General features: G+C 35.2%; 1 protein-coding gene across 1 annotated transcript in view; it reads left to right on the forward strand.

The window, feature by feature from the left end:
• Positions 1-18702, forward strand: part of LACE1 (lactation elevated 1) — a 72857-nt gene that overhangs the window by 21404 nt on the left and 32751 nt on the right. The window contains exons 3-7 of the mRNA XM_009893867.1: positions 2230-2281; positions 2906-3007; positions 4414-4544; positions 9987-10086; positions 12977-13035. Of these exons, the coding sequence (XP_009892169.1) occupies positions 2230-2281; positions 2906-3007; positions 4414-4544; positions 9987-10086; positions 12977-13035 (444 nt within the window). The remainder of the gene's footprint in view (positions 1-2229; positions 2282-2905; positions 3008-4413; positions 4545-9986; positions 10087-12976; positions 13036-18702) is intronic.

Below are 18702 nucleotides of genomic sequence, written 5' to 3' on the forward strand. Positions count from 1 at the left end.
AATTCTTAGTGTTATACAATATCGAGGAAGTGAGTATCCTAAAAGTGTTAATAGTGTCACTTCTGGAAGAAGTGTATGTAAAATATTTCGTACAAATGTCTTTCATTACTGGAAGAAGATAAGAGTTTTTCTGGCATTTGCTTTGCTTTTAGAGGTGATCAGTTTCAGTGAATGTGTTTGGATCTGCCACAGTATCCATCTTTTTCAATTTTTTTCTTTTAGTAATTAGATATCACTCAAAAATTGCTGTCTTCACAAAAAAACTAATTTAATTTTTTAAATCACCCGGAAGTTGATTTAGACTATTTAGACTTTTATGGAGCCCAAGCCATTATATTTGTTTCCTTTAGCCAAAACACCCTTTTCCTCTAACATGTTTTCAAGAAATGGTAAGTACTAGAGTGAGAATAAGATATGCCTAAAAAGAAGAACTTCAAAATGGTTAAATGTAATTAATGAACACTTTACAATGAAAAAAAAATGGTGTAAAAATGTAGGCATTACTACTTGTTCTGGTTATGTAAACTTTACAAAGACAGGTAAAGCAGTACTCTAAACATTGATCTGTTTTTCAAGCGTTGTGTCATTCCTTGTGAAACTGCGAATCACATTAATACAGCCTCTTTATGTAATAAATTTAATGTGATAGTCTTCTATTTTGTTAAAGTGACTATTGTTAATCTCAAAGAAATTCTTATGAATGTCTCTCATTTGGGTTTTTTTCCTGTTTTTCCTTTCTTCACTGTGTAACTGAGCATCAGTAGTTTTAATGAATGCAAGCTCTTAAAAAGTACACACTGAAAAATGTTCGTCAATTAAATTGTCTTGCAGTGCTTTCAAAGCATTAGCAAATAGTTGCAGCCTTGTCTATTAATGGAATGGTTTCAGAACATCTGAAACCCTGTTCAGTCACAGATTGATGATACAATTTTTTGATTATCCTATTAATATAGCTCTAAATTAAATCTATAAGTGGGTCTTATATAAGAGCTATGCTTGCATATTTTCTGAATAAACTGGTACTATAGACCTGAGACATTATCTTTCTACCTTTTGGTCATATATTTTTTTTCATATTTAATTAGTGTTTTGCTACTGATTCCCCATTTCTTTAACATGGCACTGTATTTTGAAAAGTGCTTTAGATTCAAGTTGTTTAGCAATTACCCAGCTCCAAATGAGTCCACAGGGTTGCAATTTTAATTTTCCTCTGTTTTGGTTCAGCTCATAGAACTCTGAAAGTGGAGCACTTTAAAATAACCAAATACTCTTCTGCAGTGTTTTTGTGGATGTCCGTTCAATTTCATGGATCTGATGAGAATTTTGTTAGGATTTCTATATCTTTAGAAACTGTTTCTTTTTAGAATTAAACTTGTAAGTGGCTATGCACGGCACTGGAGGGGAAGGACTGTTTCAAATTGAAAGTCTTGATGTTATCTCAAGTTTTTCTGTGAAAATATATATTTGAGTAAAATAGGATAAACCATCAGGTATCATAATGGATGTCCCGAGTAATATTAAGAGATTAAAAATTCTTAAACAGTATTTATGCAAGATAAACATAATTCATGTGAGAAAATGATTAATGAAAGGCATACTTTTATCTATACATATACACACATGCTCGTGTATATAGGTACATATTTTTACTGTGACTCCATTGATTTTAATCATGTTTAAACCAGAGATGATTCTGCATTTAAGATTCAAAACAGAGAGAAAGGGGACCTACAATGCTCACTGGCTTTGCAATGCTGATTTTTCTAAATCCTAATGGTTTATATCTTAAGCAGAGCTGCTATAATAGGTATATATATCTATGAATACTACAATACTACTTAATTTTGTATCCTTTTTCCTAGGACCATTTGAAATGGCTTAATGAGGAAAGGGATTTGTTGTGATGATGATGGATTGGGAAACATTTAATCATTTTATATGTGTTCTGGTAAAAAGGTGTGTGTGCTTGCAGCAGGGATGGGGACATTTTCACGATGATCTGAGAAAAGAAACAAACCGTGCGTGTTTGGCCTCTTTTATAGAATTTGCACAAATAACAACATTAAGATTGCTTACCAATTCTAAGCTGATGATTTATTCAAGGTTACACTTTGCTAGTTAGTGCTACTTTGGTGGTTAACTGTAGCTACTTTCTTACTCTACCATAGCAATGTGCTTGCTTTTGTCTTACCCCATATTTGTATTTATTCTCCTTCTCTTGATTTGCAGCTCTTTACAAAAAACAAACCTCCAAAAGGTCTTTATGTCTATGGAGATGTTGGTAAGTTTTGGCTGCATCAATTTCAATGGAATTTTCTCTAAATGCATGTTTAGTCAAATTCTGAAGTGTTGAAAAGCTTTATGTTTATGTAGCATTACTGCTTTAATGAATTTTCCAGGATTAGTTTTCTTCCACTTTATGATGTTATTTAATACAATTACACTCTGAATTCTAAAAGCTGTTGGATTGAACTACATTACCATGTGTAGTTTTTTTCAGTGCTAACCACTCACTTATATTTAAGAATGCGATTTAAGAAATTGCGAAGTAATTAGGGGGCCATGGAGAGAATTTATGTCTTCTAATAGCAACAATGCAGCACAAAAACACACTTGCTTTTCAAAAGGCAATACTGAGTATGTTTTCTGGCTGCATTTGGAGCCATTTGTGCAACCTTTGGGCCATCTCTGTATGGATCAAAATTTTAAAACAGAAAAAATAAAAGTTCCAAGTTTTTGAACAGAAAATAAAACTGTTTTTCAGAAACAGTCTGGTCTTGTACTTATTCTGTGGAAGAGTGTAGTTGCATTAGTTCAAAGATAATGAATAATCACTATTGTAATCAGTAGATACTATTCTTAAACTAACTACCTGTTGGGTGGGTTTTTTGTTTTTTATTTGAAGGCACAGGAAAGACGATGGTGATGGACATGTTCTATTCTCACTTAGAAGTAGAAAGGAAGAAGAGAGTCCATTTTCATGGCTTCATGCTAGATGTACACCAGAGTAAGTGCAGACACAGGTATTTACAAGAATTTTATTAAATACGGTATCTATTAAAAAGTATGTCTCATTCTCATAGCCATATTAATCAGCGTAACTTTATTTAAAAGTATTTAAGTAAAAAATAGTAGAGAAGTTAAAGGATTTTAGCATTGTCTGTCATACCAGACTAGATATTAATTGCATATTATTTCTCAAGTATCTTTTTCTCAAAGATTCTGTATAGTTGATTGTATAGAAAACTTGGGTATGTATTTATGATTAAATCCTTAACTAAATGTTTTCCAGTTACCAGTTAGCTTATGTGCAATCTGATGGCAGCATTTGCTAAAACTGAAAAAGTAAAGGTTAAATTCAGTCTTCATTTTGAATAAGCAATAGCTAAATCAGGTATAAATGCCAAGGAGAATGAGAACTATTCTGGTTGGCAAACTTAGTAATTCTATCAGTAACTTAGAGGGGAAAAAAATAGAAGGAAGTTCATCTTGAGTTTCAGAAAATTTTCTGACAGGGTGAATAAGGTGCTTTGTTTTGACGGAGATACTGTTTTAAATATTTCAAAATTTGCTTTTCTTTCTAAATTCTATGACCTTAAAATACTGTGAAATTGTTAAATAATGCTGTAATTTACAAGTATTTTGACAGCTGCATTTTTCTTGGGAAGCTTTCACTGATGTAAACAACTTCTGCCACTTTTAGTGCCCTCTTTTCTATCATCGTTGGGTCACTTGAAATTTTCTGTGTCCCTTTCTTGTTGTTTGCGCTTAATCTTAACAAAGGTAGCTTCTTACTGCAGGATCTTTGTTTTCTGAATGTTTGTTTATAGTCAGATGGAATACAGTCCATTGGACAGTAAAGATGGATGTAATAATCTTAGTTTGTGCCAGTATCATCATCTTTACATTTTAAAATATAACTGTGTTGCTATGTCTGAGTTCTTTTAACTAAATACATTTTAAGTGTAGCTTTAGAGCATGCAGTGCACAGAGCTGTGCCATTGATTTGTAAACACCGTAAGGGTTTTGCGTGCTCAGAGAGACGATTAAGACAGAAAATGCCGAATTATAAAGTGAAACTGAAACTAAGGTAATGAATTGGAGCATCTTTAAACTGTAATTTATATCAGTTTTTAAGAGATAAAGTATATGTGCATAGCATTCAAGAGTTCTTTGATTTTTGTTTTACATATTTCTAAACAAGAAAATACAAATCACAGAATCTGGGAGCTTTTAATAGTTGCCTGGATGTGGTTGAAAACTGTTTTGCCCTCTTGAAATTTGGCTAAATTTGAAGCTTTCATATTTTTACAGGACTGGATGTCTTTTTATTTGGTAGCTAAATAATTTTGTTCTCCCTATCTTAGAAAAAGAAATAAGAAATATTTGTTCTTTTCTGTTTTATCAACTGAGGAATACATCGCCTTAAGCAGAGCTTGCCAAAAAGAAAGGCAGGATTTATGGCAAAGTCATATGACCCAATTGCACCAGTAGCAGAGGAAATAAGTGAAGAAGCTGCTCTCTTATGTTTTGATGAATTTCAGGTAAGAAATCAGAGATTACTCCTTCACTTCAAGGGAAACTTAATGAAATTACTTTTCATCTTAAAATATGACATTTGTTACTGCTAATACGGTATTTGAATCACTGGCCAGTAGTGAACTGTAGGAGTTGAAGAGTAGAAGTCGTTTCACAGTTTTGAAGATGGTGGGTGGGTTTTTTTCCGGGAGGTAAGATGCAATTTGGTGGTTTAAGTCCCCTTCTAGTGCTTTCATTCACCAGTCTAGTTACTAGTCATACAAGGGAGTATTGGACTTTGGTGAAAGGCTCACGAGTACTTCAGGGCAGGAACCGTCATCCCGTACTGAGGCTGTACAGTGCCCAGGAGAGTAGTTGCCCGATACTTGCTTGGCATGCCTGATCTTTGATGTGGTTAATATAGTGCAACAACATTGTCTCAGTGTGATTAAGGATGTCAAAATAACATGTCGAATTCAACCTAAATTCTTTCCTAGAGTTATTGGAGCCTTGGCATGGCAGTGCCAGATTATATCCATGTAACTAACATTTTAAGAAACTTTTATTGAATTAAATGTGAAAATTAAAAATAAACTCATAAAATTATCTTTGCCCAAGCTAACTTGGTTGTTTCATTTGTTTTACACAGCTTCTGAATTTTGTTTTAAGGGCATGTCACAAATTTAAGTGTAGAATTGCTTTGTGAAAATTTTTAGAAGAGAAGCTAGAGGTATTTGGCAACTCTAATCAGCTGAGATTTTTTTTAATTCAGAGAGAAAAATGCAGAGCAAGCTAAGAAAAGATCTGTGACAGTTCTCAGATCACCAATACTAAAAGAATCGTCTATTAAGTGTAAATGGTCTGTTGTGCTCTTAAATTAATACATTACTGAAATAGAGCAATTTATATTTCCTAGCTGTTATTTTACAAGTCTGTGCACCTGAGAAAATAACTGGTTTACAATCAGCTCCCATGAAGGGGATTTTTATAGCTGTAAAGTTGTAGGTCTTCTTGTTTTTTAAGTTACTCTTGCATTGTTCGACAATGGGTAGTCCTTTGATCTGTGGTTTCAGAATATGTGGGGTCATTGCAATTGCTGCTGTTTGATCATTTAAATTGTGCTTTATCTAGTGAATATGAATGCTGGGCTTCCAAAACTTGCAGTATAAAATCTAAATATAGAGACAGTTGTATTTACACTATAAAGAAATGGGGAGGTTTGGAGGGGGCAGGGAGGAGCGTTAACTGTTATGACATCAAATGCTCAAATGGTAAGCATCTTTGCTGTACCATGTATTAGTGCAAATACCTGCTTTTCTGTATAAGTGCCCACTGCTTTCATGTCCTGATGTTGCTGTTTCCAGGCTGTCTGTCATGTTCCCACATTTTAAGGGGCGAGAATTTATCTGGCATTCTCAGAATTTTTCTGGCATTTCTCGTTTCCAAATTGATTGCTTGCTCCCCCTGCTGACTTGCTTGAGGTACATCAATCAATTCACTCGTAAAAATCACCTGGTTTTGTCTGTGGGTCACAGCTGGGAAAGTCATACAAGAACTATACTTTAAAATGTGTATCTAAGACTTTGCATTCTTATGTGAATTTTAAAAATCTACTTGTTCTTGGTGCACTAATGTTCTAAATTCTGATTTCTGAACAGCTGTATTTCTTGAGTGATTTTCTGTAGCCTGAAACGCTATGCAGGCTTTGGCTACTGAAGAAGAGTCCCAGCTTTCTGAACTTTTGCAGAAGGCACTGAATTTGGGATAAGAAACCTTCTGCTTAAATTGTCATAAAGTAGTGCAGTGACTGGAAGAGCAGTTCACATGGTGACACAATTATCATTGATAATAAGGAGCCGTATCTAATTCAGGATGTTTCCAGCTCATTTCCCCAGTGGAGGTAATGGCTGCATTTCACTGCAATTTGATTCACACATATTTAAAGAATTGTTAGAATAAAATGAAACTAGAAAGAACTGGAGGCTCAGAACATACACTGCTCAGACTTGCAGACAAAGTTACTGTCTGTTTTGACAGTTGGAAAGTCAAGTTAGGTCTATGCTACCTTGGCAAAATACTTGTGTGTGAAGGAAACATCAGAAAATTGTGGAGATTTGCTTTAAACACTTCAAATTACTTTCAAATACCTCTTGAGGGAAAAAATAAAAGGAGAATAAGCTGAAATTATTTATTTACTTATCTTAAAATCAGACACACTGACGAGTGATATCGTAATGGGGACAGCAAGAAGTATTGTTAATGCTCAGATTTCAGAGGGAACCAAATGCAGAACTTCAAAAGGCAGAAGCATTGTTGAGGTTGCACGTTCCTCTTCGACAGTGGGCTAAAGTGAAACAGAAATTCTCCAAGTGGATCTTCTTGCAAAGCCTAGAGAATTGTCAAACAAGTGGAGAGTTAACTAACTGATGTAGAAAAATATTTCAGTACTTTTAAAAGTAGTTTTGTGTGTTCCAAAATATTGTTGTGTTAAAAAAAAATTACTATGTCTTAAATTTTTCTTTTTGCAAATACTGCACAATAGCCCAGACCTTAGTGATGGCACTAAGATTCTGAGTTTGTGCATTCTGAAGCAGTTTCTTAGTCAGCATTTGCCTGAGCACAGACTCTCAGGTTATTAAAGCATTGTTACTTCTTACTGATCTTTGTCATACAGTTTACTGTAATTATTAAAGTTTTTTTTTTAATCACAGAAGTCTTAAGCCATTCTAAAAACGAGTCCTCATTCTGAAGAAAAACCGTAGAATTAAGCCATTTATAATTACAATTTTGATGTTTCAAAACACAGAGGGTGGCCAACAAAAAGAGACTGGTTATTGTTTAGTGATGAAATAACTATACACAGGTAATTAGAAGTTCTAATTTTGGCGTGTGACTTTAACCTATGTTAGTATTGATAATGAAAACAGAATCCCTCCTTCTTGGTAAGCTGGATGATCATACAGTGTTAGTCTTTATATATACCATTGGTACCACTTGGATTTAAAGCAAACTACAATTTAGGGAGTTTTTACTAACCTGCATGCTATTAAAAGCCTCTAATAAAAATTAGGCTCTTATTTTTGTGCTAATACTAATTACTGATAATACATGCTTATGTTTGTCATTCATTACATGGAACTGTACCAATCAGTGGATGACTGAGTCTCAGCCACTTACACATGTAAATTAACTATTAGTCTGGTGTTTTTTCTCTTTTTCTTTTTTCTTTTCTTTTTTTTTTTTTACGTGAGTCATAATGGAAAGCAGCACTAGGTCATAAAAATCTTTTCTCTTAAATGCTAATGAAATTTCTCCATTCTCTCCATTAGCAGGCTCTCCTTATTGGTAATTTGTAGCCTTTGCTTTTGTTCCCTGTTGCAATGGATGCTGGATACAGTAAAAACCATGAGAAATTACAGTGTTTTAGTTACTCTCTTCTACCTGCTTTACCTTGTAGAAATTTTCTATCTTTCCCAAGCTGTTGTAGATAAAAAGAGCTCACATTTGCATCCCAGTTCTCAAAGTTGCTCTTGCTTTTTGACAGAACTTTCAAGAGTCATTTTTTTGTAATGAAGTGAAAATATCATAATTCAGCATCAACTAACAATTCTCATTAATTAAAGAATGTTATTGTTTTCTTTTATCTAAGCTTTAATATTTTTTTCTCTCCCTGTTTTTTTAAGGTAGCGTGCCTTATAATATTTTTAAACAAAAAAGTTTGTAACAAAATGATCTATATAATACATTTTAAAAACTTGGCTATTACCATATGTACTGATTCTTTGTGTGTGGTGTTTTTTTAGGAACAGGGAAACTTCCTAAATTTTAGTATTTAGAAGAAATAAATTATTGATAGGTGGGTGCATAAGCAGCTACATTAAACATATAGTACAATAGCAAATTTCTACGTGCTTTTTGGAATATGGAATCTTAGTGATCAGAGATGCGCTGATGTGAGGTGTGTGTTACTGATCGTGTAGAACGATTTCATTTTGAAAAAGAAAATAAAAATCTGTATTAATGATTCCATAGACCTAATTAGAAGAAATCTTTGGAAGAAGGAAAGTGGTGTTTTCTTATTATTCTCTATGAACATTATTGTTTCCAAACTAGCTCTCAGAAGTGTAACCTAAGTCTTATACTGTCTCTAGTGTAGAATTATTATTTTTTTTTCTGTCCAGAAAGGCCATTTAGAAATTGGGGAGGGGAGGTGGTGGATTAGGAAAAAAATTATACTGGTTAAAGTCTTTCTGCAGATGTGTTACCATCACAACATACACATCTAAACTGGTGAAAGCATAGCAATCTGTCAATCTGTCGTGTAATGAGTGTGTATAACTCTTGGCATGCCACCACTTTTTTATTTCCTCAGTCTGCTTTGGTAAGTCTGTTTTTTTTTATTTTCCTGCAGTCTGCTTTGGTAAGTCTGAATGCAACAAGTGACTATATAATAATCAAAGGGATGCAGGAGAAACAAGTGTAATGATAATAAAGCTGGTTTACTTGTTAGGATTGCTGATCTCAGCTGGTGAACTCCTGTGAAATAGAAATTGCTGTTGTAACAATGGGGGCTTTTTGTTCAGAAAAAAAAAAATTACATTTTTAAAATTTGTACAGAGTGGTTTCTGTTTTGCATTCCCGTTATATTTTGGTACTGTGAAGCAAGGTAGTTTAGCTAAACTTACATATTTAAAGAAATTCTACTTTATGGCTTATTTTTCAGTCTTTTTGTCTTTCTTTTTTTTCCTCCCCAGTATCACTTGTCCCATCCATTTTTATTTTTTGTTAGTGTTTTGTGCCTGAAGGTTAGAAGAGGCTGACTGTGCTGGAAGTGACTGCCGTGCCTTTTGATTATTCATGGACAGTAATAGAAGGCACTTAAAAAGAACAATGAAATTGCTTATTTTTGTGATGGGCCATCTGTTGAATTGTTTTTTGCAACAATCACACAATAGTATCTATGTCATATCATTCTATTTTCAACAGCAGCTGATTATGTATAGTTGGCTACTTGTCTTTATTTCTGAAGTCCCATGACCATTTAAATTCACCTCTGTAAACCTTTGCCTCAGAGGTAATAGAAATCTAAAACAATCGGTGTGTATTTTCTTTGTCTTCTGGGTTTTTTTCCTGTTGTTTCTAATTAATTAGGCCTCTTAAATGTTTAGGTCTGTTTTCTGTGTCTCCCACCTGTAGTTTTATAATAGAAGTTAACATGGAATCATTCAGCAATTGGTAAAGAAATGGTGGAGTTCTGAAATAAAGAGCGGGCAAGTTTTGAAAGACCGTGGTACATTCACTGCTTATTAATTATCCCCCCCCTTTTTTTTTTTCCCCCACCAAGCAATAATTAGAATCTTTCTCCATGGCTTTCACTAACAAGCATTTTTCCTAGCTATAAAGCCACTTGCAGATCTATTGCGGCAGAAGCTGAAAGCAAGATAAAACAAATGTGTTGTCTTCTACAGGTCACTGACATTGCTGATGCCATGATTCTCAAGCAGCTTTTTGAAAATCTGTTCCAAAATGGGGTTGTCGTTGTGGCAACATCTAACAGGCCGCCAGAAGGTAAAAACAAACATGCTACTAGTATTATCCAAATACAATGAATCTCAGTATCTTACAAAACAATTTAATTCAAGTCATATAATGTTTAATGCTAATAAACTCTCTAGTCTTCAAGAATCTGAGATACTCCAATTTGTACCCTGTTTTTTCATGTTCTTAAGGAAGAAAGGTTTTTCACTAACTCTTACTCCTGTCTTTTCTCAAACTCAAGGTGTTCCTCCCCCCACCTCCCCTCAAGTCTTTTCATGTTTTCTGATGCTCTCTACTCTATCCAAACTAGTGGGAGGGTATCTGGGGACAGGGGAATTGAGGAGGGGTGAAATATTGCCTCTGTTTTGGCTGTATTCCACGGTAGGAAAAGATCATATTCAGCAGAAGAGAGGGGAAATGAGAGTACATTCCCTCCTGGTTTGTAACTAGGAAACTTGCAGACTTGATTCACCAGCTTAAAGAAGTTGTGCCCCTTATCAATATGTCATTCTCACAGCCTGGTTTGAGGTTACTCATTGGGAATTACTTAGGTGAAGAGCTATTACCATTTCTAACAATGTTTTTAGATAGAGCATGGCTAGCTAGGTAGATCTATAAAGCCCCCAAGTCTGTATGGGTTTTAACCAAGCAGTAATTGCAGTATTTTGTAGATGAGCAAAATGTTGTAGTGTTAGCAGTTAGCATAGTGCATGATTTCTGTGCAACTTTTATGACACTTCAGATTAATTTCAAATGTTTGCCCTAAAGAGTTACAGTATTAACTGTAACTACCATTTAATTTTTCCACCCACATTAATTGGGTAAAAGAGAATCACTAAAGATTTACAATGCACTCAAATGTTGTTACTGGAGGGGAAATAATGTCCGGATGGTTTATTTTCCTTGTTTGAGCAAACAAAGTGAAATAACTGCTGTACCTAGGTGAACTCCAGATAAACTGGATGCTGGTGCCTCATTCAGTTGGCAACCATCCTCGTGTGTTTTGAAGCACTACTCTTTGAAGTTCAGGAGAGATTTTTATCAAACTTGGGGATTTATACCACATCTTTAATTTAAGATATCAGTTTGTGACCATTATCGTCATGTGAGTTTTTTAATACATATTAAGTTACTGTGCCAACCTGAAAGATGTCCACTTGTACTAGCTACCCAACAGAGAAGGTCAAGAACAGCATCTCCCAAACTGAGCCACGTTGCAGTCCAGATATTGGTCAATGCCTGTCTCTTCCTCCCTTCTCACTATTCCTGTGTGCTCAATGGTGTGTGTCTGAAATCCTCCCACAGGAAGAAGAGTTGGGTTAGTGTAGTATGCTACATCAAGGTTTAAGACTGAATTGAGAGATTTGTTTCCTGTGGATACCAAGGGGGAAAAGTGGCTTTTTCATTAGAGAGCAGATGCACCCAGCTGATGACCGTTTGTGATACACTTACCCGTGTTAAACTTCTGCCTCAGGGGAATATGAAGGGAAATACTCAGGTGCAGTGTTTAGGGAATCCTGGCTTCATTTCTCCACCAAAATTACTGTTTATTTTTCTTGTCCTCACAAAACAGAGACATAATACAAAACTCACAGCCTTATTAACTAGAAGAACTAACAGAAGTAGCTGTCTTGTAGTACTATTACATTTGCTAATTTTTGCAAGTAAAAAGTTGATCGCTGTTTTAACAAATATATTGCTATCATGATCTGCAGAGTTAGGAATGAGAGTGATACATGACTTCATACAGCTTTGTTAGTAATTAGGGTGTGGAATGAGCTTCATGGATAATTTTCCTAAATGTTTCTGTGTACGTATCCAATTTTTTGAAAACCGTTTTGTAGGTGTCCTGTTGGTTTCTCATGCATACTGTATCTTCTGTCCACCATGAGGTGTTGGTAGAGCATAAAAGCCTTAGCCTACTTTTAGCCTTCAAGCATTATGGGGAATATAGGTGGTATTAGTAACTGGACCTTCTCTTTTTTGGGAATTTTGGTGACATCTCTGCCAGGTATATGTATTCTCTTATTTATTCCTCCTGACATTCATAGGTGCTGTACTGCCTTTTTATAAGGCTTCGTAACATTAAAGAAACAGAGCAGCCCATCATACAGTGATAACATTTTCAAAGAACAAGTAATTCTGTTATGAACATGTTGGGCAGTTGAATAGTTTCAAGAAAAGTTTATGCTGTATAAAATAAAGAGATAAATAAGATATGAAGTGCAGCTTTCTAGTTTTTTTAATTAATATCCATTTTCTTTGAGTGCAGATCTGCATTTTGTTACATAACATCCTTTTTTTTTTTTAATTCAGTTGTATTTTTAGCAACTTTGCATAGAATTATGTATTAATTTAATTTTCTTTTTTTGGCCTTAGGGATGACGCTTTTTCTTGCTTTGGAAAAGGGGGTGTATGTGGTAGAATTGCTAGAAGATAAAGTGTACCACAGTACACTGAATAAGAATTATACTAACTTTGTAAACTCAAATAGCTTTCTTTTTTTTCTTAGCTTACCTTGGGTTTTTCCCCTGTGCCAAATACTTGGTACTTAGCAGTTGCATAGTTTTGGCCTTATAATCATACCAACGTATACCTAGCATTACAAATCCTTTTTTATATCCTTACTTTAAAACAGATGCTAGTCTTATTTCTTCTGCTAAAATCAGCTCTATGTCATTAGAGATTTAAGTAATCTTTCACTTCCTTCCTTTTTCAGACTTTCTCAGGATGTTCTGTCTTCCTTGAGAATGTATTGAATTTTCATACAGCAAAAGAAGATAAATAGATTTCAGCCCTCCTTTTCCCCCTTTTGTTCCTCCTCTCTCTAGCAACACAGAGTTTTATTTGCCAGACTAAAAGACAAGCTGACATTGTTATTGACTAAGTAGCAAAATGGTACTGATTTCCTTTCTTTCAGATCTCTATAAAAATGGTCTTCAGAGAGCTAATTTTGTGCCATTCATTGCTGTGCTGAAGGTAAGGAGAGTGACTTGTTAAATGCTTTTCAATTTCTCCTGCTGTGTTAATAAAGTAGAGATTTGTACAGGATGGCTTTGATACTAGTTTACAGATAAGATGTATATGCTTTAATTGTTCGAGGCAAAAATAATTGAAGGTAAAGCAAAAAGAAACTCTTCCTCTCTAGAATTAACATGCCTTGAAAGCTGGACATTTTTAGTATGACAAAAAGTTACCTTTTTGACTAAGGTAGCAGAATTTGTTTGTCTGAGTAGTACTTTCTTACAGATGTGCGTGTACTATGTTACACAGCACTCCTCTAACAGTTATACTGTGTTGTAGCTGGGGACATCTTACATTTATTACGCTACAAAATCTTGGTGTTCCTTTGGTGTAAGGAAAGTAGCGTTCAGTATGTACCCCTCAGTTGCCTTGCTTCTGGGTCTTTCTTGTGTGTAGGTGCTTTTCTGAATGGGTATTTGTGAGGCTTCACGTAATGTTCAACAAGCAGCAGTTCTGAAGCAAGCTTCCCGGAGTCCGCCTGTTGTGGTGTGGCGGCCCGTAAACTAGAACCGCTTCATTTAGATTAAAAAACAGAGCACCCTCTCTTGATGTGAATAATACAATCAGCGCTTATTTTGCTTTTAAAAAGAACATATGCTGAACTCACGCTTTTAAGTTCCGGGCAAGTCACAGATCTTTTTAATTCACAAGTTATGATTGTGTTGTTACGTTTTGAGGGCTAGCATACAGCTCCTGTGTCCTGCTCTGCCTGGATTGACATGATGTGTAAAATGGAAATAACAGCACTTCCCTACATCACAACAGTATTGCCAGCATAAATACATAAATGTCAACTATGCCAGTATCTAAGATAAAAGAAAGGAAAGGTAAAGTTTAGGGTAGGTTTGTTTTAGTGAGAAGAAATTTGGAATTGCTGAACAGATACATTGGTTGGATATTTCTGTTAAGGTGGTCATCAGCAAAGCAGCTGACAGTGCCTTGGGTTTTCAGTGGGGCACTTTGGAATCATAAGGTTGATTAATTGGGGGTTGGACTAGATGATCTCCAGAGGTCTCTTCCAACCCTGACCATTCTGTGATTCTGTGTAATTGGCTAAGCACCTTTGAAAAATCCCATCTAATGTTGACATTTGAGCCATTGCGAGGTTTCAAAGTTCATATGCCATTGATGTGAATGTGGCACTCCTATATATCTCAGAACGGCTGTGTATAGAGTCAGGGAGGTTACCAGTCAAAGTGGTTCTTATCTGGATGGCTTTACAAAAGTAAGAAACATAAAAATAAATGAACAACCGCTTCCACTTCAGATTTATGGAAAGTGCTTATTCTATAGCTGACTGCATTGGATGCAGGATAGGTCCTGATCATAGAGCGTTTTCAAGAATAGCAGTAGTTTCATATGCATTTGCTTCTGGAAATGCAGCATCCGTGGCAAATCTTTCTTTTCTATGTATCTTTCCTTGTTTGACTTTTTTTTTTTTTCCCCTTGGTAAATGTAAGGCTCATTCATTTCACTGATGGCCAGACTTAAAGAATATCTATCATGTATGCTTATTTGTAGTTTCCTTCTTTCTCTTTTTGGCTAGATGAAGAAAAAAAAATGAAATGTATTTTATGCATCAGAACACCTTGTCAGGACTGGGAAAACAATCTAAATTTTTAGAGAGGACCTTGTGGATAGAACTCTGAGAGCAGCCCTAAAGGTGGATTGGTTTAGGGCTGCAACAGGGGATGGAGCAGTGCAAAAGAAACCAGTAGCACAACCCTGGCTAGAGGTGCATAAACATTACCATAGTGATGAGCGAAGAGAGAAAAGGTTTCATTCAACACTATTCACAAGGGCCTTCCTAAAATTCTGGATTACACGTCATCGTTTTTTCCCCATCTTTGTGTTTTAACACTGCTCTGAATACATCTGTGTTTAATGTCACTTTAATAAATGTTACCAATATAACATGATTCTTTCCCAAAAACATAATGTTTGAAAGGTGGATCAGAGGAAGTTTATCAACAAATGCTTCTCTGACTTTAGTTGCAAAGTGGAAGGGTAATGGCAAAGTATTAAAAATAATAATTAAAAAAATTCCAAATCTACATTTTGAATTCAAGACATCAGAATTAGGCATTAAAAAAATGCACTGGAAAGGATTTTAAAGGAAGATTTTAACAAGTGACCTTTACACTACAAAGGCGTAGATAGAATTTAATTGATACTCTGGCTGTAGTGGTTTGAGAAGTACAGATTTAGGCTTCCCCAGCATGTGTATAGTCTGTACCACGACATCCCTGTGTCTTTTCTCTTGGTAGTGGTGTTAATGGATGGAATAGCTTCTGTATCATCTGTGTATAGTTCCATGTGTGACTTTAGGGTCACTTTCCAGGGTTTTGTGTGGAGATGTAATGGAAAAATATTACATCGGATGCTCACAAATATGATTTACTGTCTTCCGTACCTTCACCTCATTCCAAGTGCCATGTGTGTCTCTGGTAGTGTCATTCTCATCTAACCTGTTCCCTGGTGGTGTCTCTGACAACTTGGACTAACTGCTGTTCTGGTTTTCTCTCTGGACTCAGAGCCTCCTGCAGGGCTTTCGTTTGGTGAGTGGGTGTGAATGGGTGGGTTGGCTTTGTTTGAGAAATTAACTTTTATGATCATAAATCTTAAAATAAGGCTTTAGGACTAAAAGTAGTTCAGGTTCAGCACAGGAGCTTTGAATTCCTTTAAATATTCTTGGAAAGATGGGATGAATGGAAAGTAATGACAGTACATTTCTGTGAGGAAATGCTTCACTTGAAATAGATTTCAGGCCGTTTCCGTTACTCATAAAAGGAATGCATAATTCCTGGATACCTTGGTAACTCTTACACAAAAATCTTTCCCTTCAGATGATCAGAAGAAACCGTTTCTTTCCTAGATCTAGAATTACCCATGTTCATCCTTGATTTTGTTGTTATTTGTGTTTTCTTCAGGTTATATAATTCCAGTATCTGGGTTTGGGTTCCTATTTCTTACAAGGATAACTACAAGCCAATTTGTTTGAAACAAGCAAAAAGGTGAAACGACACTCTAGGGAAGACATAGTTACCTTGCAAAGTTTGTCTGCATTGTCTTTCTAGGTGGTAGGTAACTGGGGACAAGTGTAGCTGGGTGGGCCAGTAAGACTGTTGGCAGCTCTTCCTGTCCTGCATGTGACACTGCCCAATTCTGAGCCTATCCCAGTGTGCTGATCTTTTGAAATCTTAAATAGTTTGAGATATAATTTTTCAGTGTTTCTTTAATCCTGTAACTTAAAGTGGTTGTTTTCATAAACAGAAAAACTCTCAATTGATCAGTTTGTTGTTGTGGCTAAAATTCTTTGGGACGCAATGTTCTTTATGGAATGGCTTTGTTTCTGCAACAGATGAGAGTGCTTCTTCAGTCCATGAAATTTTATAAAGATAGAGCTTTAAAGAGATAAGAAGTATTAGGAGGGAAAATCTTTTAATTCTATAATTGCAATTAGATTCAGTCCCTTCTGATTGAGCTTTTAATCTTGCAGCATCTCTTACTGAGCGTTTTAAAGTGCATGGAACTACTGAGTGATTTTTTTCTTTTTTTTACAAAGGCAGTTCTTGAAAAGAAAAACATTCATTGCTCACAGTTACTTTGTTCAAATGCTTAGAGCAGAAATGCCCCAAAAATTATTAATCTAAACCAATAACAAATGCAACAATTTTCTAAATATTTTAAAACTCGTTTACAAATAAATCTATGTATCTTTAACAACTTGATGTAAGAGCTGAAGTGAGGCTCTTCAAAAAAAGAGGGAGCACATTTTAATTTACTGGTTTGGTAGTAATTTTGGCAACATTTTAATTTTTCAGACATTTAATGAAGACATTTACATCAAACCTTAACTGTTCTGGAATCTGAATTCTAATGCTCTGACTAGTTCAATTCTTCATTCTTTGGACAGTCAGGAAGGAAAGCTTCTCAAATAGTTTGTTGTGTAGAGTCTGTAACTTAAATGAGCAGTTCTTGAGCTTCCGAAGGTTTCCTGAAACTGTAGCATGAAGTTTTAAAATGTCAAGCTGAGTTTAAATACCAAATAGGTAACTTTTGCCTTTTGTCAAGTTTTCTTCATGCTGTAGTCCTGCTCTGCACTAAATTCTAACTGAAAGTCAGGAATTTTTAGGGCCTTTTGTAGCCTGAGTATACCTTTAAAAGGTACAGTTTTAAAATAAAATGTCTGGCTTTGGCTACCTGCATTTTTTGCTTTAACTAAAGAGAAAGAAGCAACCAGAAACCTGTTGTCAGTAGGACATGAAATTTACTGTAAGCTTCCTATAGTGAACTTTTTTTTTTTTGGTCTGCTATTAGGGACCAAATCATTATCTATGAAAAAATATTCGATTAAAATGACTTAATGGTAAGCATTGTACCTTCTTTTCAAATAGAAAGCAATGCATTTTTATACGCTATATTGTTCTTTGTCTTTCTCAAAATTGGGTAATGATTATTTATTGACATTGTTGCCTACTCTGGTTGGTTTTAATTAAACTAGACCCGTTCTTTCAAAGCAAGAAATGGAGGAATTTAAAACTATTTTCACAGCCAATAATTTAGTTTGAATATGCAAAAAATATTTGTTTAAAACATTTAGAGCTGTCCCTAAGGAAATTGTGGGAGTTAGTTTTGTACAAAGGCATTTGGTAGATATAGAATGTCTTTGATGGTGCACTCAGCTTTTGTCCAACCACCTGTGTGAGAAATGCAGGGATTTGTTGATTGGTGGATCTGCCTCTTTCCACCCCCTCCAAAAAAAGTCATCTCCTTGATGAAATTGATTTGTCAGTTTGTTCCAGTCTAATGGTGTGATAGCCCAGCAGCTTTCAGTATGTTGAATAGTTAAAACCTGCTTTTGAGGTCAGTGTCAGCCACTCTGACCCCTGTGAACTGTCACCTGAGTCAGAATTGCAGGGATTAGGCCTTTGATATTGTGATGGCTTCGCCTATCAATTGACTTTTTCATTACTGAAGATGTTGGGCCTTTTGTTTCCCTTCTTAGTATGTAACCAAGCAAACTCCTAAGTAGAAGGAGCGTTTGTTCTTGTTCTCTCCCTCCGCAAGTAATAGAAGTACTCATCTTTTGTGAAGCACACCTAATTAAACATAGAAAAAAATAAAAATAGAAAATGTAGCATGATTGCAAGTATTTTTGTGCTAAGCATCAGTATCATTTCTGGGTAATTTTAGTGTGACAGGTTTAGACTGTTAACTAACAAAATGTTGTATGTAGAAAGCAAGGTGTCAGATTAGAAGTTACAAGTCCTTTCTTCATTCAGTCTCTCTGTGTGTGTTAAATTTAAACAGAAGGATTATTTGAATTCTGTAGTGTAGAGCACTTAACTGTTACAATATTTTATAATACACCTATTGCTTTAGTATGTTCTCCAGATATGAAGCTGTTCAGTTTGTTTACTGTCTATGTCTGTCTTACACAGGCTTGCTTTGAGGCAGTTTATTTAGATGCAGATCAAAACTATCTAAGGATGAAATAGTTGCTACTGTAGCTCAGCATTGGGCTCCCTGCCTTCTCACTTCTTTTAATTGTTAGGATTTCCTGAGTTCTTGCTTGCTTTGTTTACTCCTTGATTAAAATGAGTAAATCAAAGCATATCA

The sequence above is a fragment of the Charadrius vociferus genome, unplaced genomic scaffold (assembly GCF_000708025.1).
Source record: "Charadrius vociferus isolate BGI_N301 unplaced genomic scaffold, ASM70802v2 scaffold129, whole genome shotgun sequence".
NCBI lineage: Eukaryota > Metazoa > Chordata > Aves > Charadriiformes > Charadriidae > Charadrius > Charadrius vociferus.